Source organism: Delphinapterus leucas, chromosome 18 (genome assembly GCF_059928025.1).
Source record: "Delphinapterus leucas isolate spDelLeu-1000000601 "Yukka" chromosome 18, BTC_Dleu_Yukka2, whole genome shotgun sequence".
In the NCBI taxonomy this organism is placed as follows: domain Eukaryota; kingdom Metazoa; phylum Chordata; class Mammalia; order Artiodactyla; family Monodontidae; genus Delphinapterus; species Delphinapterus leucas.
In genome coordinates, this window is record NC_143146.1 from 78,115,982 (window position 1) to 78,143,505 (window position 27,524).

At 46.2% G+C, this 27,524-nt stretch overlaps 1 protein-coding gene across 9 annotated transcripts in view; it reads right to left on the reverse strand.

Moving 5' to 3' along the window:
• Positions 1-300: 300 nt before the first annotated feature.
• The window catches only part of IFT88 (intraflagellar transport 88), a 74,316-nt gene continuing 47,092 nt past the window's right edge, over positions 301-27,524 (reverse strand). For 2 of the 9 annotated variants that reach the window (XM_089899767.1, XM_089899771.1), the window contains 11 exons: positions 27,162-27,248; positions 24,904-25,090; positions 22,295-22,403; positions 20,212-20,362; positions 19,604-19,719; positions 17,827-17,879; positions 16,156-16,221; positions 12,786-12,892; positions 5,352-5,418; positions 881-987; positions 317-661 (listed from right to left, as the gene is read on the reverse strand). In XM_089899767.1, coding sequence (XP_089755893.1) covers positions 536-661; positions 881-987; positions 5,352-5,418; positions 12,786-12,892; positions 16,156-16,221; positions 17,827-17,879; positions 19,604-19,719; positions 20,212-20,362; positions 22,295-22,403; positions 24,904-25,090; positions 27,162-27,248 — 1,176 coding nt within the window. In that variant the 3' untranslated portion in view covers positions 317-535. The other 7 variants (XM_089899763.1, XM_089899762.1, XM_089899765.1 and 4 more) reach the window with 7 other exon arrangements.

The window sequence follows — 27,524 nt, forward strand, 5'->3', positions numbered from 1 at the left end:
ACGGGCTGCTGTTCTCTCACTACTTTACTGCCCCCAAACAGCTGCTTTACTAGTGCTGGAATCCCCACAACGCAACACTTCCAAAGCGACTTACCTGAATACAGACTCATCAAGGGTACGTCCCAGCACAGCTGTCAAGCTGCAAACCATGAAACCACTAGAGTGTTTCCATTACTCACACGTTGTTTCAATGAAATTACAGAAGACAGCAGCACACGCTGTCGTAATCAGTGAGTAGTCATACTTACGTGTGTGGAGGTACTAGGGAGTGCTACAAGATCCATTTCTTACTGTGGGTCAGTGTTTTCAAGAGGGTAAGTCAGTCTCTGGCCTAAAGTATTATTTTCACATGTTTTTATTCCATTAAAAGCAAAACAAAATCTAAATCCATACTCATAGAACAGAATACACTTATTTAAAGTTTTGACAGTGTGCAAAATTAAAGTTTGGGTATTTAATCCAAACTTTAACGTGAGTATTATCTTGTAAGGCGATTCCTTCCCTCTAATTAATAAATAATACATTAAAATATATATTATTCTGGAAGCAAATCATCTCCTAATTCTTCATCAGCAAAATCATCCTCGTCGACTCTCTTTCTGGCTGCAGTTCTGGGTCTTTCTATTTGCGGGCCAAGCGGATCCACATAGGAGGCGTCTAGGTTTCAGAACAGATGGTTGCATTAGAGGAACAGGGAAAAACAGCAAATGTGAAACCAATGAGGCTCATCTTCAAAACTGAACAACCCAGAATGAAGAGAAACGCTCTCCCAAGTCATGTAAAACTTCTGTCTGTGCTGGAAAACCCTTAATAACGCCCAGGTGGACGCGTCTGCCCGTCCCTTCCAGTCCGGACCTGCCAGGCCCGGGCACTTGCCTAGCTCCTTGTTACTGCTGCTGTCGTAAGGCTCCTCCGTCCTGGGCAGGGCTCGGAGCTGGGCGCTGAGCCGCTCGCCTCTGCTACCGGCACCACAGTTCTGGCCGCCGTCTGGAGACACAGGAGCAAAAGCACATGTGTTCAGCACGGTGGGCAACATCACACTGCATTACAAATCTTAACGTCTACTTATCTGTCAAGAAACAGGAAGGCCGTTTCATCTGACAGCCAATTTCCAAAGGATGTAATCCTTGTTTTTCGAAATTTAAAAGAAATCTCTTGTTGGGAACCTTTGGTTGGGAACCAAAGCATCACTCAAGAGTAGGCTTCATCAGACCCTTTCCACCGTGTGCTTGGAGACACTGGCGAACACCCCCTGGCGCAGAGTAGGGCAGCGGGTGGGGGAAGGGGCTGGGCCGTCACCCACGTGGAGCCTGGGAGCCGTCAGAGGCCTGGGCAGGTGAGGGGCGGGAGAGGCCGGCGAGCCTGGCCCAGGCACCGCCCCCCAACTCTTCAGAGGCCTGGAGAACGAGTACAGAAGGGGTCAGATGTGCCCAGCAGAGGAGGATAGATTCTGGCCCAATTTAAGGAAAAACCTTAAAAGGATTATAGAGTCCAAATATGGAATGGAAATACTGCATAAGAGACATTCACACCCAAGACAGAATAAAAATTAGACTGAAAAACGCAGTAAACCATTAAGTATCACACGCGGTAAAGGACCAACAATTTTAACACAAAACCTTCATAACCCAGTACGCAGAGTCAGTCAGCAAACCCGCTGTCGCCCAAGGGCAGACGGGGCCGCAGGAGAGGCCACCTGTCCAGCTCCCGGCCTCGGGAACACGCTGTCCCTCTCACCCCTCATCCCCGCGGACGCTACGGGGCGGCCACGTGGACCCTGAACTCGTGGAGCTCAGCTCTGCCTGTGCACGTGCATTTGATTTAATTGTTTTTCTCAACTGATGTTTTGAACCGAGCTGTTAAAACCTGAAGCCAAAATTTTGCATTTAAGGGTAATGCATTTTTTATTTCACGTACTTAAAACAAGTTCATTTCATTTTAAGCTTATTCTGTAAAAAACAAACTAAAGTACTGAAAATCCTGCAAAGCTCTAAAGCAAACGCTGCTGCTTCCCAGCACGATTTGTGTAAGTGATAATAATAACACACTGTTTGCCCAGCATCGGCCCGAGCAGGCGGGTCTCACACCACCTCCCGGGGGGAACCCCCTGTGGGTGACGGAGCCCGGAGGCTGGGTGACCAGAGACTGCCACATACGTGAACGTGGGTTTGGTGGTAGTAGTGGTGGTGACCTTTTACATACACAAGGCCGCACGTAATCTGCATTCTCTCCTTTGAGATACAGCATTGGTTCTCCAGGTGTGGTCCCAGGACCAGCAGCGGCAGCTGGGACCTGGTCAGAAACACAGGACCCCGGGCCGGTCACCGGGGTTGGGGGCTCGGGTCTGTTTTAACCAGCCTTCCCAGTGACTCTGCTACACACTCAAATCTGCTACACGTGAGGAAGGGCGCTGAGGTCGATCAGCAAATTAACAGAGACCAGAGTCTGGTGCACAGAAAAAGAACAATTTTCAAGGGCCCTCAGGCATTTCAGAAACAGCCATTTTATACAAACGAATAATTACGATGACATGTTCCCTATGGTCCTCTCTCCTAGGAAACACTTTTAAAAACCTAGTTGTAGGCACTGCACTTAATTTTAACACATCATACTTAACCAGCTCCAGGCTGGCCTCACCTGGATCCATATAGAAAATTGTCCCTTTCCCCTATTTGAGCTGCGGGTCTCATCCAGACAGAGTGCCAGAGAGTTCCAGGCTGAGACGTGCGCCGCTGGGTCTCCCGGGGCAGAGGTGGAAGGTGGTGGGCCCCGGGCGCCCTTCAACACGCAGGCCGTGCTGGGAGCTCGAGGGATGGCCAGCGACCTCGGCCCACGGGGGGCTGCAGGGGGCGGCGGCGGGACGCTGCTGAGGGGGGGCTCGTCCACGGGGCCCAGGGTGTTCTGGGGGCCACAAGGCGAAGCAAGGAGGAAGCCCGGTGGGCTCAGACCCCAAAGCTGGGCGGGCTGGCCCCCAGCCTGTGCGAGCTGGAGGGGGGCCGAGAGCCAGGCTCCGGGGACAGGGAGGAGCCCCAGGAGGAAGTGGGGTGTCAGCAATGATGGGAAACCAGGAACAAAAGGGCAAGTGTAGAGAGAGAGAGAGGCAAGCCCCCCCGGGAGCCGGGAGCTGCTTTAAACCTGCCCCAGAGCCAGGCCCACGACCCCTGGCCCACAAGGCCCACGGCCGGAGCTTCGGTTCCAAGAAGCGTGTTTGTGCCCCAGGACTGCCTGTTTGTGCTGGGCTGCAACACACTGGATGGGAGAAAGGAAAACTTACTAAGAGAGAAACGGCAGTGGTGGGGAGGCTGGCCCAGGAGGCGCCCTCCTCTGCACGGGGTGGCACGTGGGAGGCGGGTCGGGGGCCACTCTCTGGGGTGGACACCGTCCTCTGGGCTCTGGCTCAGCACCAGCAGCTCTCAGGACACCTCGCTCAGAGGGCTGGAGTCTCCCAAGTGGACCCTGAACGTGAGGACCCCCAGGGGCCTCAGCGACACTTCACAAGCCCACAAGCAGGTGACCAGGGAAGGCCCTGCGGACTGAGGGCAGGCTTGGTGATGGGTGTGCGTTAGGGTTACTCTGAGCTCAAGATCTTCAGCAGGACGTGGAGGATCTTAGAGGGTGGTGAATCTGGTCCTAGAACTCAGTAAGTAACTGACACTTTCCTGGGGGTTACTCCTTCGAGGGACACGCAGTTCAAGAGCTCGCACCTCGGCCAGCTGGCGGGCTGCCCAGACCCTCCCCAAGCTGCTTCAACGCTTTTGGTAGACGCAGGCCCACAGCCCCTCAACGACAATCCAAATTCCAAAGAGCTCTAAAGCCAGGTTTCCAGGCAGAAACACAACTTCGCGTCAAGAATAAAACCTGACTTGACCTGCAGCTATCCCGGGCCATTATTTATCCTTAGTGTGAATATCCACGCTTCACTGAAGTAGTGAGACTCCTTTGACTCGGAGGTGCTCCCCAGGGGAGGTACAGGGTACGTGGCTAATGCATCACAATACATACTTCTCTAAACTCCACAAAATGCTGAATTCCACCGCAGGTGGCCCTGCTGGACAAGGGACTGAGAGCTGCTGGGACAGGTCTCCAGACCAGGACCTGGATGGAGGGCCACCCACACGCATGGGGTGGGGAGGGGCAGAGGGGGGGAGGTGAGGGGCGGCCCCGGCACACACAGGGCCCAGGCTCAGGGCCGCCCTGCCAACTTCTCAAGCTCTGGGTGCTGGTCCCTGGAACCAGGGACCCAGGCCAGGCCTGGGGCTTCTGCTGGAGCAGCGAGACTGACCCTCGGGGAATCCAGATGTCCCGCTGGACCAGGCACGGCACTGGCTGTCAGCGCCTGGGCGCACCGAGGGAGCAGAGCTCCGCCCTCGAGGGTGCTCTCCGTCCCAGCCGCGCCCCCACCTCCGCCAGGCGGCGCCCTCAGCAGATCAGGGCTCGTGTGTCTTTCCAAGTCGATCCTGATTTCCTTGAGGGCAGGGGCCCCGCCTCATTCGTCCCCATGTCCTCGGCACCCAGCGTGCATCCAGTAAATGAACGAACGAAAGAAAGGCCTCCCTAAACCGAGGGTCGCATTTCTCTTTGTTGTGACTCCTGACCACAGACAGACACAAGAGGATGACGTCGGGTCCTGTCTGCACGACGGTGCTACGAGTGGACATGATACGGATCCCAATTTAGCATTTGTTTTTCTAATTAGTTTCTTCAAAACCATCCAATTTCCCCTAAATATAACTTCTACTATCCCCTGAAGTAGAGACAGAAGGTAGATTTTGTTGATGGGGAAAAAGGGGAGGAAAACTTAACAAACCTTCTTATTAAGTAACAGTGACCCCAGCAGTCACAGAATCGCCCAAAGCAACAGCATTTGCGTGGCTGGTCCAGAGACACACAGTGGCTACGGCTGGGACCATGGCCATGCCGCCCAGTGCCCAGACCGGCACCACTTCTACACTACAAGTGTACAGGTCTGTCAGCATCCAGGTGACGACCCCAGGCCCCATGGCGCCTCCTTATAACGTAATCTAAAAAACGTGACACAGTAAAACCCACTAGTATGGACACCTGTGATAATCTATCCAATGTGAACTGTCTATAATCTATCCAGTGTGAACTGTCTATTCATCAATTAGCAGAAACAGGTCCGTTTATTCAGGAACCAACACCCACTAACACCTACAAACACTCGATTACACAGCAGGCTGATGCTCACAAAAGTAGAGTAGGTGAAGTTTTACTGTGTATAAAACAAACAAACAGGACATTTTCAGATTACTTCAAGGTGCTTCTAGAAGCCCATGTACTAGAAATCTGTCAACTGGCACATCCGGGGGGACAGGAACAGGGACACTCACCACTGCCAGCACTCCCGTCTCTCCTGCCGCGGGGACCCCCGCTGCCGTCCCTGCCGGACTTGGTGCGCTAAAGCAAGAAGGTGACACGTTAGAAGGACATACTGGATGTCAGCTGTACTGTAATGAAAACAGGAATAAATGATAGTCCTTCAAGGTCAACGATAACCAAGCACCGATTTCTAAAACACATGTTAAACTGTGCGTCCCTTAGGCCTTACTGTCCTGCCTCCCGAGGCTGGGCTCACTGGGAGTGGCCCCTGAGTCGGCCCCGCAGGAGGGAGGCCCGGCTGCCTTGTAAGTACGGGGGAAACCCTGAGAAGGGCCACCAGTCCCGCCAGACACGCGAACGGCACTCAGGCTTCAAAGTGCAGGGTCGCCCTTGCTTCTGCAAACAACTTAAAAACCAAGTATTTCCCAGATGTGAAAGCTCAGGTCTTAAAAGCAGTGGCTGAAGGGGTGGAGGGAGAAGGGGACCTTGCGAATGGGCTATTTCTGCTTCAGCCCCACTTGACATGATTAAAGGACAACAGGGTTTTGAAAGTCAACTTCCACAATAAAGGCACTGTTAAATCTCAATACCTAAGATCTGCCCAACAGTCTACTTTCTTAGACACCAACTCACACTTAAGACATAAGAATTATCTCCAAACTGTGACATTCTTAGGTTTCTTTTTACACGCTTTGCTGCGCCTAAGTTAGAGCTTCTGATTAAACGCTGACTCCAGGCTCTTGTATGAATAATGGTTTGTTTAGAGAAGAGGGTAGTCAGTGAGCAGCAACAGACGGCTTTTGACAACTATTTACAATTGAATTAAAATTTCTTAACATAGATTGGTATCTTATTTAGATCTTCAGTAACGTAAACATAATTTCATCATTAATTCAAAGGACACCATTTATTCCCCCAACCCTGACAACGTCCCAAATATTTATAAATTATCAGGTCACGGATGGGATTACTGACATTGTAGTCTCCTAGGAAGAAAAAAAAAACAATCTTTTTCAATGATTCAAGACTCATTTCTGTAGAGACACAGATGTAGAGAAACAAACGTCTGGACACCAAGGAGGGGAAAGTGGCAGGGGGGTGGGATGGTGGTGGGATGAGCTGAATTGGGATTGATATGTACACACTAATATGTATAAAATAGATGACTAATAAGAACCTGCTGTATCAAAAATAAAATAAAATAAAATTCAAAAAACTAAAAGACTGGGCTTCCCTGCTGGCGCAGTGGTTGAGAGTCCGCCTGCCGATGCAGGGGACACGGGTTCGTGCCCCGGTCCGGGAAGATCCCACATGCCGCGGAACGGCTGGGCCCGTGAGCCATGGCCGCTGAGCCTGCGCGTCCGGAGCCTGTGCTCCGCAACGGGAGAGGCCACAACAGTGAGAGGCCCGCGTAGCGCAAAAAAAAAAAAAAAAGTATTGATATATGTTTGCATATATTTGTAAAAATGCCTGGGATTATGAAATGTCAAAATGCTAACAGTGATCTCAAAGTCGTGGCTGAACGATTTTCACTTTTTCCTTAACACATTTTTATTTGAATTAAAACGTTACTTACAAAAGTAATCTACCTGAATTTTTAGAATAACATTTGTTTCTTCAATAATATGAAAAAAAAAAGATGCCATACCCACTTTGGGGGAAACAATGAGAGAAGAAGGTACAAAGAGAAGAGGAGCAAAGTAGATATAAATAAAATGATGGAAAATTAAACAGGTAAGTGTTGGGAAAGTGTTTTCTCCCCGCCGTGAACACACGACACTGCTCTCCTGCAGAGGACAGGCAGAGTCTCCAGGACCCGCGCAGCCCCACATTGTCACACTGTCACTTGCCCCCGGAGGACAGTGGTCACAGGACCCAAGGGTGAGGGCTGCAAACTCTCGCAGCGATTTGACGTTTCTGACATTCAAGTATGTGGTCGTTTTCTAGCAATGTCGGTGACAGACTGGGACAAGCCTAAGTTCACCGTGGACGGTTGTGAAGGCCAGCCGAGAACACTGTCCTCATCTTACTGAAGAGAACCAGGTCTGGAGCGGACTGGGGTTGGGGAGGAAAGCCCAGGGTTCCGTCCACCATCCTGGGCTTTTATTCCGTAAGAATTAGATTTCTGTCTTAGAACAAGGAGCAGTTGTTACCTAGTTAAGGATCCTTAAGAAGATTGGCTCTGACTTCAAATTCAAGAGAAAACAGAATTTAAGACGCTTCTTTGCAGCTTCAACTCCAAAGAACTCACGAACGTGGACGCAACTTCCTGCCCTCAGACCTCTCTCACACCTTCCCGTCTCCACGCCAGGCCCTGAGGTCCAGCCACACCTCCCCCGGGGACCACTCGGACCCCTGGTCGTGGGCCGAACCCCATCCAGTGCACACGCTGCGTGTCTCTGCTGGGCAGCAAGCGACCTGTGTTTGTCTCGTTCTCCTGCCAGGTGACGAGCAGCTGGAGCACCTCGTCCATGTCAAGTGTCTCCTGAACAGGTGAACCAAGGACCCCGCACAGGGTGACGCCAGCAGGCGAGGACTCCACGGCCTTTAACCAGAGTGTCGCGGGAGTCTCACCCTGGAAAACGTCACGGCCCAAATCACCACACACTTGATACCAAGGATGAATGCTATATGAATTATCCTGTGTTTCTGTTGAACTTTATAAATGCAGTAACGTATAAAATGGGCGAAACATTCTCGCAGCTTTCATTACATACGTAAACTTTAAAAATTTTGCATTTTTTCTTCACAGTTAATTTAAAGCTGTGCCTTTATGAGATCTTCATACAAAATCTTTTTCCTTTTAAGAACTTTTAAGAACACTTTTAAGACCAAAAGGGTTTCTGCTCAACTAGCTTCTGGTAATAACTGGAAATTTGAGGATAAGTACCAACTATATTTTACATTAGTTTTGAATGTCACATATTATTTTAAGTTGGCCAAAAGAAAGAATCTCTTGAAATTATTTGATTTCTTTGGGGGGAAAATGGCAAATACTGGGAGAGGAATTCTCCTTTTGAATATTGTGAAAATTTAGAAATTCGATTTTTAAAAAGGAACAAATTATTAATGTACTTCATTTGTGAATGAGCAATTAAAACTTTGTATTTTGGGGGCTTCCCTGGTGACGCAGTGGTTGTGAGTCCGCCTGCCGATGCAGGGGACACGGGTTCGTGTCCTGGTCCAGGAAGATCCCACATGCCGTGGAGCGGCTGGGCCCGTGAGCCATGGCTGCTGAACCTGTGCGTCTGCAGCCTGTGCTCCGCAGCGGGAGAGGCTGCAGCAGTGAGAGGCCCGCGTACCGGAGAAAAAAAACAAAAAAAAACTTTGTGTTTTGTAAACTCTTTCCCCATCTTCTTTTTCCCTCCTAATCGTTTCCTTTTGTCCCTTAATCCTCTTTGGTGTGGGCTGGTATTTTTCTCTTCCTTGGCATATTTAAAATACTCAGCCTTCAACTCCTGTCTTCCCATTTTGCTCTCTTCCATTCGTGCAATAAAGTTTGAAGAGTTCCTTGCAGCTAACGTTCTTCTGTTCAGCGAAGCGAAAACGCAAACTGTCTCTTAAAACCCAACAGTGCTGGGGGGCGGCTCCACCCAACGCCCGGGACTGTTTGCCACGGCTCTGCGAACAGGGCACAAAGCTCCCTCCCCGCCCAGGAACACAGGCCCCCAGCACAAAGGGGAGAACAGCCGCCTTCCCCATAAGTGTTCCAGAAGAGGACGCACCTCTCTGAAAAGTCAGCCCAGAGAAATGAGTTTCTAGCTTTCATGCTTTAAGACTGGAGCTGGGGGCCTGGAGAGGTCCATCACCCCCATCCACATAACCCTGAATCTGTTTTTCTTTCCTTCTTAGGTCTACACAAATCCCTTTCCGTTTTAAAACAGCTTTTAAAAATCCACGGCCTGATTTACTTTGTGTTTACTTCTCGCCTTAAAGCAGATTCTGTATCCTGGGCTGGTGTCTGATCGTTTGAAGGCAGCCCTTCGGAAGTATAACACTACACCAGTGCTTCTGGAATGTCTGTGAATAAAACATTAGCTTGAGAACTTGTTTAAAAACCACATAGATTCTTGGACTCCATACCCAGAGACTTTAATTCTGGGGCTGGGGTAGTCTGGGCTGAGGCCCAAGACTTCGTAAGGAAGCCCAGGCGATTCTGAGGCTCTGGGGTCCACAGGCCACACGTGGAGAGCACTGTTCTGAGGCCCCAGCTCTGATCAAATTAGAGTGAGCTCACAGAGGTACGTCCAGTTTAGCTCGTGGAGTGAGCGACCAACTTCCTGGACGCAGAAAAGTAAGGACTATACACCAACTGAAAGTAGTTACTCTCATCCTTTTCCTCTACTATCCGTAAGGGAGCAGGGCGTGGCAGCCAGGAGCCTGGACTCAGAAGCTGGCCTTCCTGGATGTGAATCCGAGGCCTACCCCCCAACAGCTGTGTGACCTGGAGAAAGTTGCTTTGCAACCACGGGCCTCAGGTTTCTCATCTTAAAGAACAGTAATAATAAAACCACATCCAACATCATAGCATAGGACTCCTGTGACGATTAAACTGGCCAGTACGGGCAAAGGGCTAGAGCGGCCCACGCTCATCATGCACTGGGTGTTGCTGCTGCTGGTCGCGGATGTCCAGCTGAGCAGACGTCATCAGGTGGGAGGAGGGCAAACTGCAAGCAGAGGAGGGAGATCAGGAAAGGCCACCCAGCCTCTTCACTCCTTTTCCTTTCTGCCGCCAAATTTCTGCCACTGTCAGCACTTGCAGGGGAAAGGACGGGATAAAGACTGGGGCTCAGCTCTGCATTCCTTCTAGCAGCTCAGGTAAAGGTGTGGCGTGGTTATCCAGGACATCCCTGGTCTCAACCCTGTGGCTGGTTCCCAAACGTCTCCAGCTAACAATATGGACGAGCTCGACTACAGACGCTCACAGAGGCCCACAGTGCTTTAGCAAGGAACACCTGAAAGCTAGACAGACTGCAGAAAGTCACCAACTGGAAAAAAGATACCTAACCATGTGGAAATATTCAAAGAAATCAAGATATATCTGTACAACAGGTATTACACAGGCCTCGGCAATGATTTTATGAAGAAATCCTAATTACAAAGGAAAAACGTTAAGTTTTTGCATTGAGACAGATTCTAAACAGGAGACACACAGGAAGAGTAACAAGAAGTTTTAAGTTCAAATTTAGAAAAGGATAGCATCCTTACTTCAGGCGTTGATTTGTGACATTTTGTTTCATAACGAATAGCGTCTCATGCACCATGCAGCCAGGAAACAGGGCGCCTGCCCCACGGCTCACAATCTAGACAAACGCACGGGGGCACGCAACGATTTCCCGAGAAGGCGGCTCTCATACCCACAGGACTGCTTCTCTGTAAGCCTCTGCTCTCTTTCCTAGGACTGACCTTTTCCACTAACTTCCCCCTCAATTTTGTGTTCATATGTAAAATATAAGTGAGAAAACACCAAGAAAATGTTTCTCTTTATGTAAGATTTAATAAGCAGTCCCGAAGAACAATGGAGAAACTGATCTCAAGGAAACAGAAAGAAAGTGCTCTGTGGATAAGGACTGTGACGTAAAGGAAGACGAAGGAACGGCTGGGACGAGAGCGTGTATCTAAGTGATGCAGGTGCAGTGCGGCAGTGATAAAGCATTAGGAAGAGAGACACTGCTCGAGCACAGCGACACAGCACTCACTTGGGTAAGCAGGTAAGATAAGCACTGCGTAATTTAAACGCATCAACTGTAACTCGTCTGAGCTTACTAAGTGTCCTTAATTACGCCATGGCGAGTACAACATAAGGATAAAAGGCCAGGTCTATGAGAGACACAGACAAAAGCTCACTATGTTCACTGAATACACAAATACTGTGATGAAGAGGAATCAACAGGCTGAGTAGTAATTAGAAAGGAAAAGCCGTTGCAGTGACATTCGATACTCATTTACAACAGTAAAATCACAAGTCCCCACGAGCAAACGAGAACAATCAGGACAGGGGGTGCAGTGCGGGGGGGGGAACCGCGGGGTGATGGGCTGCCACGTCAGAAGGAGAGGAGCGCCTGTAGCGGCCCAGGCCGTCTAGATTCAAGGAGGGCAGGGGCTGGCGGGGGGATCTGAGGAGGGTGTGTGGTGGGCACAGGTCTCGACCTGACCCCTCAATTTCACTTCCCAGGAGTCCTTGGAATCCATGTTTCCTTAAAGCCTGAGTGCGGCCCCCAGAAGCAGGAGCTAGAAGGCTCCCAGCTCCTCACTGGGGTGGGGGGCGTCCGGCCGGGAGGCCCACTCCCACTCGGCTGCGGGGTCAGCACATGGGCCCCATGTGGGATCCAGAACTTGCCTGAGCTCATGTGCACCGTTCAGTCACCATTCATAAGTGACAAACCACTGATGCTTAAACTTACGAAGTCTGAAGACTTCCAGATGCACCCACGGTTCTACACTAAGTAACTTCACAGAACTAGTTTTGAGCTCCAAAGAATTTCATGGTTTGAAATAGATACTTCTTTTTGATTCTTCTTAATGAAACAAATGTCATAGTAATTATGATGATAGTTATGATAATCTGAACTTCCAATTTGTACTAGTTTAATTTTACAAAACTTTCACGCAGGTTATCTAATTAAATTAGCAATTGGTACGTGGTATTCAGCTGGTCTTCACAGCAGCTTGTAACTATATACCCTAGCAGTGGCATTTTAATACCAACTTGATGTTTTATAGGATTTTTAAGGTCATGCTCATAATGCTTTTGCAACTGACAATTTAAAAAAGAGAATAAAACAATCAGGTCACATCCTCAAAGCAAAAACAAGATAACGACATTTTGAAAGCAAATACGAAATTTAGATTTAATTACCCAAGGTAATTAAATTTTTGGAAAAGCTTAAGCTTAAAGAATTTTCTTTCTATGAAAGGCGATACTCAGAAATCATGTTAAAGTTTTAAATATTCTAGGCTCAAACACAGGAGGGATTATTCTCTCACAGAAGTAAAACACTGCAGGGAACACAGAAATACACCTGAAGCCTCTGTATCAGCCATCCTCAGAGCCGTGCCCTACGATGCAACACAGCAGCCCAATGAACTGCTGTTGTCGGCAAGTGACTGTCTCCTGGTTTCCACAGGCCACAAGACTCTCCAGCTGACGTTACGTCTACAACTTAACCTGCAGCTATTTTGTACTGGAGAAATTACAATTGTTAGTCTATCAGTAGATTTCCACTACAGACTACACTGAATCTATTGCACTTTCTCTGATTAGGAACTAGATTTTGACTGAATTTTATCCTAAAACTAGAGTTTTAGTTATTTTTCCTTTCATGCCACAGCAGAAAAATAACTGCAACTTAATTTTACTGACAGAAGCCCAGACATCACTCAGCTGAGCTACAGAAGGCTGACATTTTCAAAACTGACAGCAGTTTTCGGCTCACATGACATACCTGTTCCCTGATTTCTTTCATTTTTTCCAATCTCTTGAGTTTTGTTGCATATTCTTGAACTTCTTTTAATCCAATATCTGTGCAGAGACGAACCAAGAAACGTAGACCTAAATTATGAAAAATATTTTTAGAAAAGTATTTATCCATGGTGTTCAAAGAACAATAAATCAATAAGCTCAGTCTTCTGGGACCCGGGTAGGAACGCTGCTCACAAACAGGGTTTGTTTCTCTTGAAAAATCACTACACTTTGTATTCCTGGCCCTCTGAGAACTGACCTCCTGGGAAGACGGTTTAGAGGGACTCTGCCACCCGCCCTTCAGGAGAGACCACAGCACCTATAACCCGAGCCTTTATCTCCTCACCTGCTTCTCCTTTATACCACTTACGACTCCTGACATACTATATACTTGTTTATTGTCTTTTTCTTCCCACTAGAATCCAAGCTCCATGAGGCCAGGATTTTGGTCTGTCTTGTTTTCTGCCACACCCACAGGGCGGGAACAATGCTGTGTACCAGCACTGCAGTCACCCCATAAGAATTTGTGAGTTAGTGACTAATTCATGACCATTAATGTATTACAAAAGTAATGGTACTAAAATAATCTAAAACGTCACACATTACTACTGCGTAAATTGCCTACGCATACATTTACCCTGATAATGCACAGTAAGAAGGTAATTTATATTTTCTACAAATAACACTCGACTACAGGTCAATTTTTGATAGCAGAAGAACGTATTTTAAGACAAAATCACCCTTTGGTTCATCAGAAAAGTACTCTGCTCAGAGTGAGGCCTCACATGAGTGCAAGTGTTTTTCCTACGCTACCGAAAGGCGGACTACTGATCACACCTGCTTTGAAAATTAAACAGGCCAAAGTACCTTGGACATTCCCCACAGCACAGATAATCGCCCAACTTTTTTTTTTTTTAAACACTTTTTCAAAAAAAATAAATTATTTATTTATTTTTGTCTGCGTTGGGTCTTCGTTGCTGCACGCAGGCTTTCTCTAGTTGCAGCAAGCAGGGGCTATTCTTCATTGCGGTGCACGGGCTTCTCATTGCGGTGGCTTCTCTTGTTGCGGAGCACAGGCTCTAGGCGCACGGGCTCAGTAGTTGTGACTCGCGGGCCCTAGAGCACAGGCTCAGTAGTTGTGGCACACAGGCTTAGTTGCTCCGTGGCATGTGGGATCTTCCCGGACCAGGGCTCGAACCCGTGTCCCCTGCACTGGCAGGTGGATTCTTAACCATTGCACCACCAGGGAAGTCCCAATCATTCAACTTTTACAGTGAATCTTAAACTCTCTCTAAAGAAAGAAAAGTGGCCTTGCTTGGAGATGCTCTCTTTGCTGTCCGGTGCGGAGGTGCTGCAGCTACTGCAGTGGTCCTCAACCGGCAGCAGCTACATCCCCAGGGGACACCTGACAATGTCATAACAGGAGGTGTGCTCCTGGCACCCAGTGGGTGGAGGGCAGGGATGTTGCTAGAACATTCTAGAATCCACAGGATGGTCCCACAGCACAGGATTATCCGATCCCAAATGTCAGTGCTGCCGAAGCTGAGAAGCTCTGCCCAGCAGACTGTTGGGTTTCCATTCCCCAAAAGCTATTACTGCTCTCATTTAATCTTTAAAGTATCAGTTCCCCAGTGTGACTGAAGTTAAGAATCACATTAAAAGCTGTTAAAAAAGAAACAGGAAAATAAATAGATGAGAAAAAAAAAAAAGAAATAGGAAAAATCAGATATCTGGGTCCACTGCAAACCTGAATGAGAATCTCTGTAGGTTGGGCTACAGATTTGTAGTTTTTACAAGTTTTACAAGTAATTCCCATGTATCCTGTTTTCGGACTGGCATTCGGAAACTGCTGTGAGCTAATGGACCCACATGTGACCAGCATTACAAAACTCCTCGCCCCTAGGCTCTTAGCAAAGGCCATAATTCTGAGCTCTCTGCTTTCACAAAAGTCAAGTTGAGAAAAACATTACTGAAGGAACATGCAGCACATCTAAGCCCTGGATCAGGCTGCGCCACTGAAAACGTGGCCCGGAAAAGATCTGTTTTTACTGAAATGTGCTGTTTTGTGTGCATGGTCATTGAAGGACAACATTCAAAACGGTCTTTTCAAACACATTATTTCATTTGTTGGAGGGATGTTAGTAAAGCTAGGAGCTATGGCGTCTTCCAGTGACCTTTTATCTGCTCTCCTCTGTGTCTCAACACAACTGAAGTAAGAGTTGAAAGGATTTTCTTCTTCCCAAGGAATTACTTTTTATTTCCTTATAAATAGTAAAGATTATAAAACCCACTGTATCTTCCCTTTTTCCTTTAGTCACAAAGCTACTGGGGCCATATATAGTTTAGTGAGAATATGAGACCTATGAATATGGTTATTTTGTACTTTTCCGGATCCTGATCTTGTTGCTGTTACTGTAACACTGTTACTTCAGGTTGCATCAAATCCACTGTGCAATAAGATTGGAAGAAATGAATATTTTATACAAAGCCAACTTTATAAAAGGGAAATAAGTTACATATAACATAATGTTTTAAAATTAATTTGCTACCAGTATCAGCAAGATTATTAATGTTCTATTATCATAAACTCTAAAGGTATTTTTTCAGTCTCAAAAAGTTATAATTAAATGGATGGTTTAAAATGCCTTTTCTAGGGCTTCCCTGCTGGCACAGTGGTTAAGAATCCGCCTGCCAACGTAGGGGAGATGGGTTCGATCCCTGGCCCGGGAAGATCCCACATGCTGCGGAGCAACGAAGCCCGTGCGCCACAACTACTGAGCCTTCACTGTAGAGCCTGCGAGCCACAACTACTGAACCCACGTGCCACAACTACTGAAGCCTGCGCGCCTAGAGGCTGTGCTCCGCAACGAGAAGCCACTGCAACGAGAAGCCCGCGCACCACAACGAAGAGTAGCCCCCGCTCGCCGCAACTACAGAAAGCCCGCCTGCAGCAACGAAGACCCAACGCAGCCAAAGATAAAATAAATTTATAAAAAATAATTTTTTTTAAATAAATAAAATGCCTTTTCTTTAAAATACCATAGTTTATGAACTTTAAAAAATAATAAACCAAAATTTATTCTTAAAATTTCATAAAGCTTTGAAATATAGATCTGTTTACTACTGAAGAGAATTCAGTGGTATATTTAAATCCGTCAAGAATTAAATTCTATAAAAATGTGTACTTGCATAGCCAAATTTTCTGATCCTATAACCACATATTTAAACATGTACCACAAATTATAGGTTGGTATCTATGTATGCAATTACTGTAGCAAAGGTAATTATTACATATTAGGACATAAAATGTGAGAACCTACACTTTCAAAGTTACAAAATGTAGTCTCACTTACATTCAACATTTTCTGGAAATTTTCTGTGAATATCTTTGTAAGTATCTAATGCTTTTTGGTAGTTACCTATAAGTGAAGAAGAAAAAACAAACATACTAGCAGATTACAGAAATGAACAGGGTTCAGCAAAATACTAATTTAAATTCAATATGCTGGCACCATTTCACTGGTTTAGAAGGATGACTTCCATGTTTGCCACAGGCATAAACAACCATTCCCAATATAACTTCTGTTTTTTGTTTGTTTGTTTTGGCTGTGCAGCATGTGGGATCTTAGTTCCCGGCCAGGGATCAAACCTGTACCCCATGCGGTGGAAGTGTGGAGTCCTAATACCTGGACCGCTAGGGAGGTCCCTCAATATAACTTCCGGAAGAAAATGTACAGACAAAGTAAATCTGAAAAAGGCGTAGAGCGGAAGTAAATGGCTGAAACTTAGTTCTACTTCTTAAAATGAAGTAATAACATTAATTTCAATGTTATTCACTTGGAAAAGATGAAAAATAACTTGTTTTGCAGTTTTTATGTTCAAACATTAAAAAGTTTACAGAAAGCATTTTGTTTTGTAATAAAATAATTTAGCTTCACATGGCAGCAAAGAATAGGAAAAACGAATTTTGGATCAAAGACCTTTGCTAAAATCTCAGGAAAGAGTTATGCCCTTACGTCTGGGCCTCCTGCACAAGGGGGTGGCCCGCCGGCCTCGGCGTCGGGGTGGAGGCTGAACAAGACGGAGAGCGGAGCACCCAGAGCGTGGCCAGGCCGGCTAAGGTGGCCGCTCTTCCCCTGGCCACACACACACACACACACAGAGTCACAGGACAGGCACTACACGTGCGCAGGCAACTCGGACTCGCCCTGACGTAAATGAAAAGAGGTCTTTCCGCCAACAGGAAACACGGTAACATTAGAGACCAACCCGCAAAATGACCTGAGGTCACACCGCACCTGTGTCCCGCTGCCACCTGAGGGGCTCTCGGAGGCGGACAGAGGGCCCTAAGAAACGGCGGGGACCGCTGCTGGTGGTCACGGCTCGTGCTTCCCTGGGTGAGGGAGCTCTCCTGGACAACTGGTTGCTCTATAAGAGGGACTGCATTTTTCACACTTAACTACATTAGCATGTTATTTTAACTAAACATTTTAACCGCAGTGTTAACATTTATCTCCTGCTTAATCCTGACATTTTAACAGTATCATTCACTTCATGGCTAGTCCCAAACCATTAACACACTGACACTGCAGAACAGGCCAGCAGCACAGGACGAGATAAAGACTGACGCTGAAAACACAACCAGGATGACTAGTGACATCTGCTGTACAAAATCAAGTCCTGCGGCCCCAGTTCTGGGCTCTCCTCAGCTTTTCAGGTGTGAGAGAGGCTCACACATTGGGCAGAGCACACAGGATGTTTAGAATGAGGTGACTAGATGGGACTTCCCTGGCGGCCCAGTGGTTAAGACTCCCCGCTTCCAATGCAGGGGATGTGGGTTAGTAAACGTAACTTTTAACTGTACGTAGTAAACACTGTGTCTTTCATATAATGTTTGATATGTGTACTTATCAAAAGTTAATCTTAATAAATAAATCCACAATAGGAACACATTTATATGCATAATTACCTAAAAGATAGAAACAAGCAACATATATTAAAGTGAATAAAATTAAAGCATTTACCACTTCTTCTAAAACAACTAGCTACCATCAGCTGCCATTTCACTTGTGTAGGCCTGTAAAAGAAATGATGTGAAATTAGAGATGAAACAAAAATAATCTGTGATGGCCAAACAGTTTTATAAAGCTAAGCTACATATCGGTACTAGCTTTCAATTACTTTTTGACATTTGATTAGGTCGTCTTTATTATTAACAACAGCATATATACAATTTCCTTCATTATTATCTGTCATACTGATATTGGGAAATTTAAATTTAGAGCCCTTCAATTAACTCACACCTTTGTTTAGACATTCTTAGAAGAACTGCCTCGCCAGTTTGTGTAAAGACCACAGCATTCTATTTTAACCATTTTTATTACCTTTGCCATATCTTATACTTAGTACCTAAGGCTTAGAAACCTAGGTTTAGGCTTGCAAATTTAGTATCCAAGAGGCAATTTTTGACCTTGTGTTTGAACAATTAGACTTCAACTAAAAAGAAAGTAAAAAAGAAATCTATTCATTCTTTTTTTCCCCTTAAAATAGAAGTGAATTTCTTTTCTAAAATAAACATGACCAGAATTTCTAAAGACTACTACTAAAAATTTCTGAGAAAAACAAAATTTGAAGGAATAAAAGACTAGGGAATAATTTAATGCTCTCCTCACTTCTCTTTTATTTTTTTTCAAATTGAGGTATAGTTGATTTACAATATTACTTTCAAGTGTACAACACAGTGATTCAAAATTTTTATAGATTATACTCCATTTATAGTTATTATAAAATATTGGCTATATTCCCTGTGCTGCACAATACATCCTTGTATCTTATTTATTTTATACATAGTAGTTTGTACCTCGTAATCCCTTACCGCTACCTTGTCCCTCCCGGCTCCCCTTTCCCCATATCTAATGTTAAAATTCAATTTGGCCAAACACAAAACACAACGTGATATATCCCAATTATTTTTGAATAATGTATAAAACATTCTGATATGAATTTAAAGACATTTTTAAGAGTTTGATTTTTTTTATAAGCTTGATTTCTGTTCTGTCTGAAGTTAATATTGCTACTCCTGCTTTCTTTCTTTTTTTAAAAAAATAAATTTATTTATTTAATTTTGGCTGCGTTGGGTCTTTGTTGCTGCACGCAGGCTTTCTCTAGTTGCTGCGAGCGGGGGCTACTCTTCGTTGCGGTTCGTGGGCTTCTCATTGCGGTGGCTTCTCTTATGGGCTCTAGGCGCATGGGCTTCAGTAGTTGTGGCACGTGGGCTTCATTAATTGTGGCTCGTGGGCTCTAGGGTGCAGGCTCAGTAGTTGTGGCACACGGGCTTAGCTGCTCCGTGGCATGTGGGATCTTCCCGGACCAGGGCTCAAACCCGTGTCCCCTGCATTGGTAGGCGGATTCTTAACCACTGCGCCACCAGGGAAGTCCTGATTTTTAATATATAATGTATATCAATTACAAACTGAGACCAATGAAACATTTCAATTAGGACTCTTTCAGAAATGAAACTTTGTCTTTGGAATGAGAGAGTCATTTTCTGATTGATAAAGAAATAATACTTGTTTACTGAGATGTGAAAAAAATACACACAGAAAAGTACCTTGAAGGTGTTTTTTAAAACACTTGCATAAAAAGGAAATATATTTATCATAATAAAGACCAAGTCAAATGAAACACAATACAAGAAAATCGAAACGATGCCTGAATGTTCACTAATAACTGTTCATGAACTCAGTATGTCTATCAGATTGTAGACATTTAACTAAACATAAAGTCGTAACAGTTACCTACTGTATAAGAGAAGCTCTTTCAAAGTACTGAATGGCTTTTTCACAAAACTGGGTGTCGATGTAATAGGCCCCAAGCCACTCGATGACTTCTATATTGGACGGGAAATACCTATACGACTGGAAAGGGAGGTGTGACAAAAGAACTTCAGTCACAACGCACAGTTCACTCCCCAACATCTTCCCCACCAGCTGGATTAATTTATACAGTGTGACATTTCTTACTTAAAAAGTATGAGCTGTCACAAGTACTGTTCAAGTTTTGAAACTATATAAGATTTGGAAAACTTAAGATTTGTTTGACACATTTTTCAATTATCTATAAATATCTTTTTGATGTACTGATATATGATCTGAGTCAAATTAAGTATGTAATAAACTCAAAAGGGATTAAATCACCCTTCAAGAGAAAAATGCATTGGTACCTTTTATTTTACCTTTTATTAAAATAATCAAAAACTAACTTTATATTCCACAAATGTTTTATTTTAAATTATTTATTTAAAAGCTAATAAGCATTTATAATTTTTAAAAATTAAAAGGCCTGCTGTCTTTTTTATAACAATTCATAAAAGGCTAAAAAGCAGAAGGAAGGCAAGACTGCACACCCACCTCATAGTAATATTGGAATGCTTGGGATTTATCCCCCTCACTGTCATATAATCCTCCCAGTTTAGACAGAGCTCTGGAGTCAGTTGGAACAACACTGATCAGCTGCATTAACCATTCCATAGCTTGACTGGGATCTTCCATTAACTCGTATCTTAGACAATTTCAATGAAGGATAACACAATTTTTCTAAATTCATTGATCAATAAGCAAACCTAAAACCAACATTTCATAAAAATATTTCTTAGTCTATACTAATGTGCTACTTAATACTGTTTACTCTGGATTTCGTCAGGGATGAGGATGAAAAATGGTCAATAACACTTCTGTCCCCTATATATGTATATGGGACATAACATATATACATACACACACACACACACATCTTGCTTTTCCTTTTACTTCATTACTACCCACTAAGATCAACTGCCACACTAGTAGAATTAATAGTGTGCTGTTTTATTCAAAGTTTTGTCCAAAATTTGTCCTTAATAAAAATGCCTGGGGCTTCCCTGGTGGCGCAGTGGTTGAGAGTCCGCCTGCCGATGCAGGGGACACGGGTTCATGTTCTGGTCTGGGAAGATCCCACATGCCGCGGAGCGGCTGGGCCCGTGAGCCATGGCCTCTGAGCCTGTGCATCCGGAGCCTGTGCTCCGCAACGGGAGAGGCCACAACAGTGAGAGGCCCGCGTACCGCAAAAAAAAAAAAAAAAAAAAAAAAAAAGCCTGAGTGCTGTGTTTCAATTATTCTACCTCTCTTAAATGTTCAACATTTTAAAGGAATGGTTTCCATGTATTTTCTGGTGAGTTTTCCCTAATTACATTACAAGCCCAAGACAGTTTTTTGTAGCTTTAATGCCTAGAAAGTCCTCTGCATGCACTCAAATAATTTATTCACACCAGTACTTACTGATTACTTACTATTTATATTAGCTGCCTTAATGACATGAAAATATTCCAATCCAAAGTTTCATTGAAAAAGAAGAGCCTTGGGGCCTCCCTGGTGGTGCAGTGGTTAAGAATCTGCCTGACAATGCAGGGGACATGGGTTCCAGCCCTGGTCCAGGAAGATCCCACATGCCACGGAGCAACTAAGCCCGTGCACCACAACTACTGAGCCTGTGCTCTAGAGCCCACAAGCCACAACTACTGAGCCCTCGTGCCACAACTACTGAAGCCTGCTCGCCTAGAGCCCACGCTCCGCAACAAGAGAAGCCACCACAATGAGAAGCCCGTGCACCACAATGAAGAGTAGCCCCTGCTCGCCACAACTAGAGAAACCCTGTGTGCCGCAACCAAGACCCAATGCAGCCAAAAATAAATAAAATAAATAAATTTATTTTAAAAAAAAGAAGAGCCTTCTACTTTTAATGATGACAAATGTGATACCATAAGAAAAACATAAAAATAAGGAAATGTATTCAAACAGCCTCAAACACAACAACTGCTTGACTGGATCCAAACTGATCAGGAACTGGGCACCAGCAGGTCATGACACTGGCACCTTCAGAGAAATGAACTGGACAAAACAAAAAGGCTAAAAGAAATAACTATGCTGCTATCTGCTCTAAAATTAACATTTTTTATCAAAAAAATTTTATTTACCCTACCAGAAGCACAGGAGACAATACTTAAAATTTTTTCATCATTATCGTTATTTATTTATTTATTTTTTTGGCTGCGCCACATGGCTTGTGGGATCTTAAGTTCCCTGACCCCGGATCAAATCTGGGCCCTGGCAGTGAGAGCGAGGAGTCCTAACCACTGGACTGCCAGGGAGTTCCCTGAAGGGTCTAATTTATGCTCAATGAACATCTTGTGTGGACCCGACATGATACCCAATTACTTCAATTACTATGTCTAAAAATTAATAATAGTTGCAACTTCTAAATAATCCCTCCTATAATGCAAATGACCCTTTAAAACAGGATCACTCAAATCATATTTTCATCACATATTAATTTGATAGTCAGGTTTTAAAATATACCCCCATCAATTAATTCACTGGTTAAGCTTATTTAATAAGTGGTACTCAATCACCAACTGAGTGAATTAATAACTGTCCTTAAGTTTTTCACATAAGATACATATTTGCTATCTGGTAAAGGACTTGGGCGCTGTTTCTTAGGATTGCATGAAGTTTCAGGAAACAGTCCAAAGCTTCATCAAGCCGGTTTAGCTTCTTATAGGTAAGGCCTTTAAAAAGAAGAAAGAGAAAAAAAGGTAAGCTATAAGTACTAGTACTGGTAGTAATTTTCTCAAAGTAACAGAATGAATATTTAAATATAGGTAAATATTCATCCAAAAGAGAAAATAAAGATGAACACAATTAAAAAAAGAAAAAAGGAACAAGGCAGGGGCAGGAAATTCCACTAATGTTTGGCAGACACTAAATCATGAAAGCTTTAGTGCATGCTTTGAAGTGTTGAGGGGAGCAGGAATGACAAACATTGAAAGAACAGCACAAACAGTTCAGAAATGGGCTGGGTTACAGAATTCAGTTAAAGTCAGGGAGGACTGGGACTTCCCTGGTGGTCCAGTGGGTAAGAGTCTATGCTCCCGGGCTTCCCTGGTGGCACAGTGGTTGAGAGTCCACCTGCCGATGCAAGGGACACGGGTTCGTGCCCCGGTCCAGGAAGATCCCACATGCCGCGGAGCGGCTGGGCCTGTGAGCCATGGCCGCTGAGCCTGCGCGTCCGGAGCCTGTGCTCCGCAACGGGAGAGGCCACAACAGTGAGAGGCGCGCGTACCGCAAAAAAAAAAAAAAGTGCTCCCAATGATGGGGGGCGGGGTTCGATCCCTGGTTGGGGAACTAGATCCTGCATGCATGCTGCAACTAAGACCAGGCGCAGCCAGAATGAATGAATTTATGAATGAATGAATGAATGAATAAATAAATATTTTTTAAAAAATAAACTCAAGGAGGACTAAGGGACAAGTAATAAACAGTGCCAGGACAAGTGACTACACATGACAAAAAACCACACATTCCTCTCTTGAATTTATTCCTTTTTCAAATAAATTCAATTTTTATTTCAAAACTAAATAGAAAAAACAAAGCTATAAAAGCATGAAAGGAAAATGATTTTGTAATCTTGGGGTAGGGAAGCGCTTCATAAAGCAATAAACAAATGAAGCCACAAATTTTCAAAAACCAAATTTGACTACATAAAAAATAGAAAAATTCTGTTTCACAGAAGAAATTATAAAGCTCCCTTAAGCGACGGACTGGCTAAGAGAGGCATTTAAACATATGAAGAGGTCAAATGGACGGAGGTCTGGTGAGTGACCTCGTGCCCCCCAGGCCCCCATACTCACCCCTCTTCTCCCAACCCCTCAGTGCCAGGTAGAGTTGCTAATGCCCCCTGCCCGTCCCGTCCCACCCAGCCCAGCCCGGGGAGGAGAGATCCAGCTGCCTGGACACCCTCAGGACACAATGAGACAGATGGTGTATGGTGGGGAGTGGGCAGGCCTCGAAGGTCCCACTCAGCCTCAGCTGCAAACTCCTAGATACAAGGAGAAGGCCAGGCTCATCAGACATGGAGGAAAGATCGTCACAGTAAAGAGAGGATAACATGAACAAGCCAACCAAAGAAGCAGGAGAAGAAACCTTCAGAGGAAACTTCACTGAAGCCAAAACATGAGCCTGCACTGCATCAACATGTGTCTGCAACAGCACGAGCTCACGATGGGGTGGGGGTGGGGGAGATGAGGGGGACACAACGGGGGGATGCCACGACGGGGGCACATGATGAGGGTCATGACTGGGGGACACGACGGGGGGGGGCACAACCAGGGGGGCATGATGGGGAGACACGATGTGGGGGGCAGGACGGGGGGGCACGACAGGGGGACACGATGGGGGTCAGGTGACCTCTGACAGGCAGGGGAGGGATGGGGTGGTGTGAGCCTGCAGGTCTTTAACAGTTTATTAAAGACAAAATCTTAAGTAAAAATAACAAAATGTAAAAATGTGTTAAATATAGGTGGTAGGTACAGAGGTATGCTTTTTCTCTCTTTTTTTTAATGTTTGAAATTGTTTGTAATTAAAAAGGAAGGGACTTCCCTGGTGGTGCAGTGGTTAAGAGCCCACCTGCCAATGCAGGGGACACAGGTTCAAGCCCTGGTCCAGGAAGATCCCACATGTCACGGAGCAACTAAGCCTATGTGCCACAACTACTGAGCCTGCATGCCACAACTACTGAGCCCACATGCCACAACTACTGAGCCCGTGTGCCACAACTACTGAAGTCCATGCACCTAGAGCCCACGCACCGCAAAGAAGAGTAGCCCCCGCTCACCACAACTACAGAAAGCCCGTGCGCAGCAACAAAGACCCAACGCAGCCAAACATAAATAAATTTATAAAAGAAAAAAAGGAAGAAAATGAGATTTTTTTCCCCACCTATCAATTTGGCAAAAGTTGAATTATAATATCCAGTATTAGCAGGAATTCGGGAAACATTCTCATACCACGGTGGGAGGAACCTGGAAGTCTTTTTAGAGGGAATTTCGGCTACATCTACCCAAATCTCACAAGCGTCCAGATTCTGAGTCATTAATTCCATTAAAAATAGTCTATAATGCAAGAGTCTTCTTTTCAACTTTTTGTTGCAAAGAACTCTTCCTCTCAATGAATTGGAGCTTTATAAGCAAAAAAAAAAAAAAAAAAGGCAATTTTGCCTGTTTCACTTACCAATGTTATAAAGTGCTTCAGTACAAGAAGAATCATTTCTTAGAGCCTCTTTATAGAATTCAGCTGCCTTCTCATAGTCACCATTTGCAAAAACTGTATTCCCTTTATTAGTAAGAGCTGATGGGTTATATCTGTCAGAGTTCACAGCTAAATCTGCATAGCTACTGGCCTGTGAGAATTCATTCTCCTAAAGTACAAAAATATACAAATTATTTGAAGTTCATTGTACCCCTTCTGCCTCTTCCGAGATTACAGACAGGATAAACAAGCACATAGTTTACATATCTTGGTCTCGCTGGACTCACTCCACAAAAGGTTTTACTTGTCAAGAAGTTTCTTACAACCAACTGCTCCACAGTCATGGTCTGGACACCGCCACCACTTCCACATCAGCGGTTCCATCTCCAGCACCCACGTTCCTGTCATCACTGACTGCAGGTGGGAGCTCTCCACACCTATGGCACCCACCCAGCTAGAGGCCCCACTGCCCTCCTGCCCCGTCACTCTGGCTGCATGGCCGGTGGGTACCGCATCGCCACAGTCCACGCCTCCGCTGCGTCCCCACCGCCAGTGCCTAATTAGGACGCGGCTGGGCTGGCAGTCACCTGTGCCGCGAGGGCCTCGCACCTCTCACAACGTAGCTGCTGGTGCCTCGTGGGTGTGGCTGAGGGAGGGGCACTGCTTCCCACCTCCCATCCCCCATGGTCCTTGTCCAGTGGCCGTGGATGTGAACGTGTGGCGGCACCTTACCCTCTGAAGGCCCTTCCCAGCCTCGCCCCCTCGCCCAGCTCGCCCTCGCTCCCCACCCATGTCCAGCTCTTCCTCCTGCAGAGGACCCAGATCCGCGCTGGGCTGGGCTGTGGACCACAGAGGGCATCCGAGTCCCACAGACCTTTCCACCAAGTTCACGGCACCTGGGTTGTTTCCACCCACTCCTGGTTATCATGAATAACGCTGCTCTGAACATTCACATACAAGTATCTGTGTGAACTCCCTAAGAGCGGGGTGCTGGTGTCATAAACACTAAGCCGTGTAACACTGTCTTTTAGATTAAGCTTCAGGCACAACTTAGAAGAGCAGTGACGGGTTGCTGACGGGACTGGAGAGCTGTGAGGGGATGACCTCAGGGTCCCGGGAGGGCAGAGCAGCGGCACATGGAGGGGAGGGGAGGGGAGGGGGGAAGGGAGGGGAGGGGAGGGGGGAAGGGAGGGGAGGGGAGGGGGGAAGGGAGGGGAGGGGAGGGGGGAAGGGAGGGGAGGGGAGGGGGGAAGGGAGGGGAGGGGAGGGGGGAAGGGAGGGGAGGGGAGGGGGGAAGGGAGGGGAGGGGAGGGGGGAAGGGAGGGGAGGGGAGGGGGGAAGGGAGGGGAGGGGAGGGGCGGGAGGAAGGGAGGGGGAGGGGGGAGAACACAGGCGGCTGCAGGTGCAAAGGTCCAGCCCTGCTCCAGCGGACCATCCTGCAGGGTGGGCTGAACCTCGCTCGGCTGCATTGGCTGAGCCTTCCCCCGCCCCCCACCCCGGGGGCCTTCATTCTCTTGTGCCTCCTCTCTGCTCTCACGATGCCTGCCCCCCGAAAGCCATCATGCTTTGCTAGTTCCTTTCCTGTCTCCTCCACGGATCTGCACTCTGGCCTCCTCAGCCCCCAGCCCTCTGCCCTGCTCACACCCTGGAGACACCGCCTGCTGTCTGCGTACCAGAGACGGGGCTTCAACAATTCACAGCTACTTCTCACAGTTCCGGAGGCTGGAGGTGGAAGACCAGGGGGTCAGCAGGCCTGGTATCTGGTGAGGGCCCACGTCCACATCTGCAGATGGCCTCCTTGCTGTGTCCTCACAGGGCACAGGGCTCTGGTCCCCTTCTCCTCTAATAAAGGCACTAATCCCATCATGGGGGCTCCCCCATGACCTCAGCTAACCCTAAGTCCCCACCTCCAAATACAGTCACATTGGGTGTTAGGGCTTCAAAGCTGAATTTTGGGGAGACAATCATTCCGTCCATGGCATCTATCATCAAAGCTTAAACCTCTACAGAGACAACCACGCATTTTATCTCTAACCCTGATTTCCCATCTGAGATCAGCTCCACAGGTCCTCCCTCTGTCCTCCTTCTGAGATGGCCTCGCACTCACATGCACCACCCAAGCGGCCCCCAGACCAACCCAGCCGTGCTGTCCTTCTCCACCCCACTTCTCCAGAGCCCCTCCTTGGGCAGCAACCTAAAAATACCACAGTACCAACGTAGTTATGAAAAGCAGAACTCACCAAATAATACAGGAATGAGAGGTTGGTTGCAGCTGCACTCTTCACACTACTGTCCTTTTTTTCAAACATTTTTAAGGTCTCTACAGCCTAAAAATGAAATGTCTGCCAGTTATTACCTCTGTAATATGATAGCATTTAGGCTTCAGTTTGGGGACAAGACCAGGGAATGCAGAGGGGTGATTAGTGTGTTCAGGAAAACAGATGACAGATGAGAATTTCACTTGATTATCAGTACTTGTGAAAAAGAATTCTCCAAACTGGGATAGAAAGCAATTCTGGGAGCGTCACAAAGTGACCTGATACAGATCCAAATGTAACTACACTCTGAAGCCATGAGGAATTTAAAGCACGTTTTTACCCCCT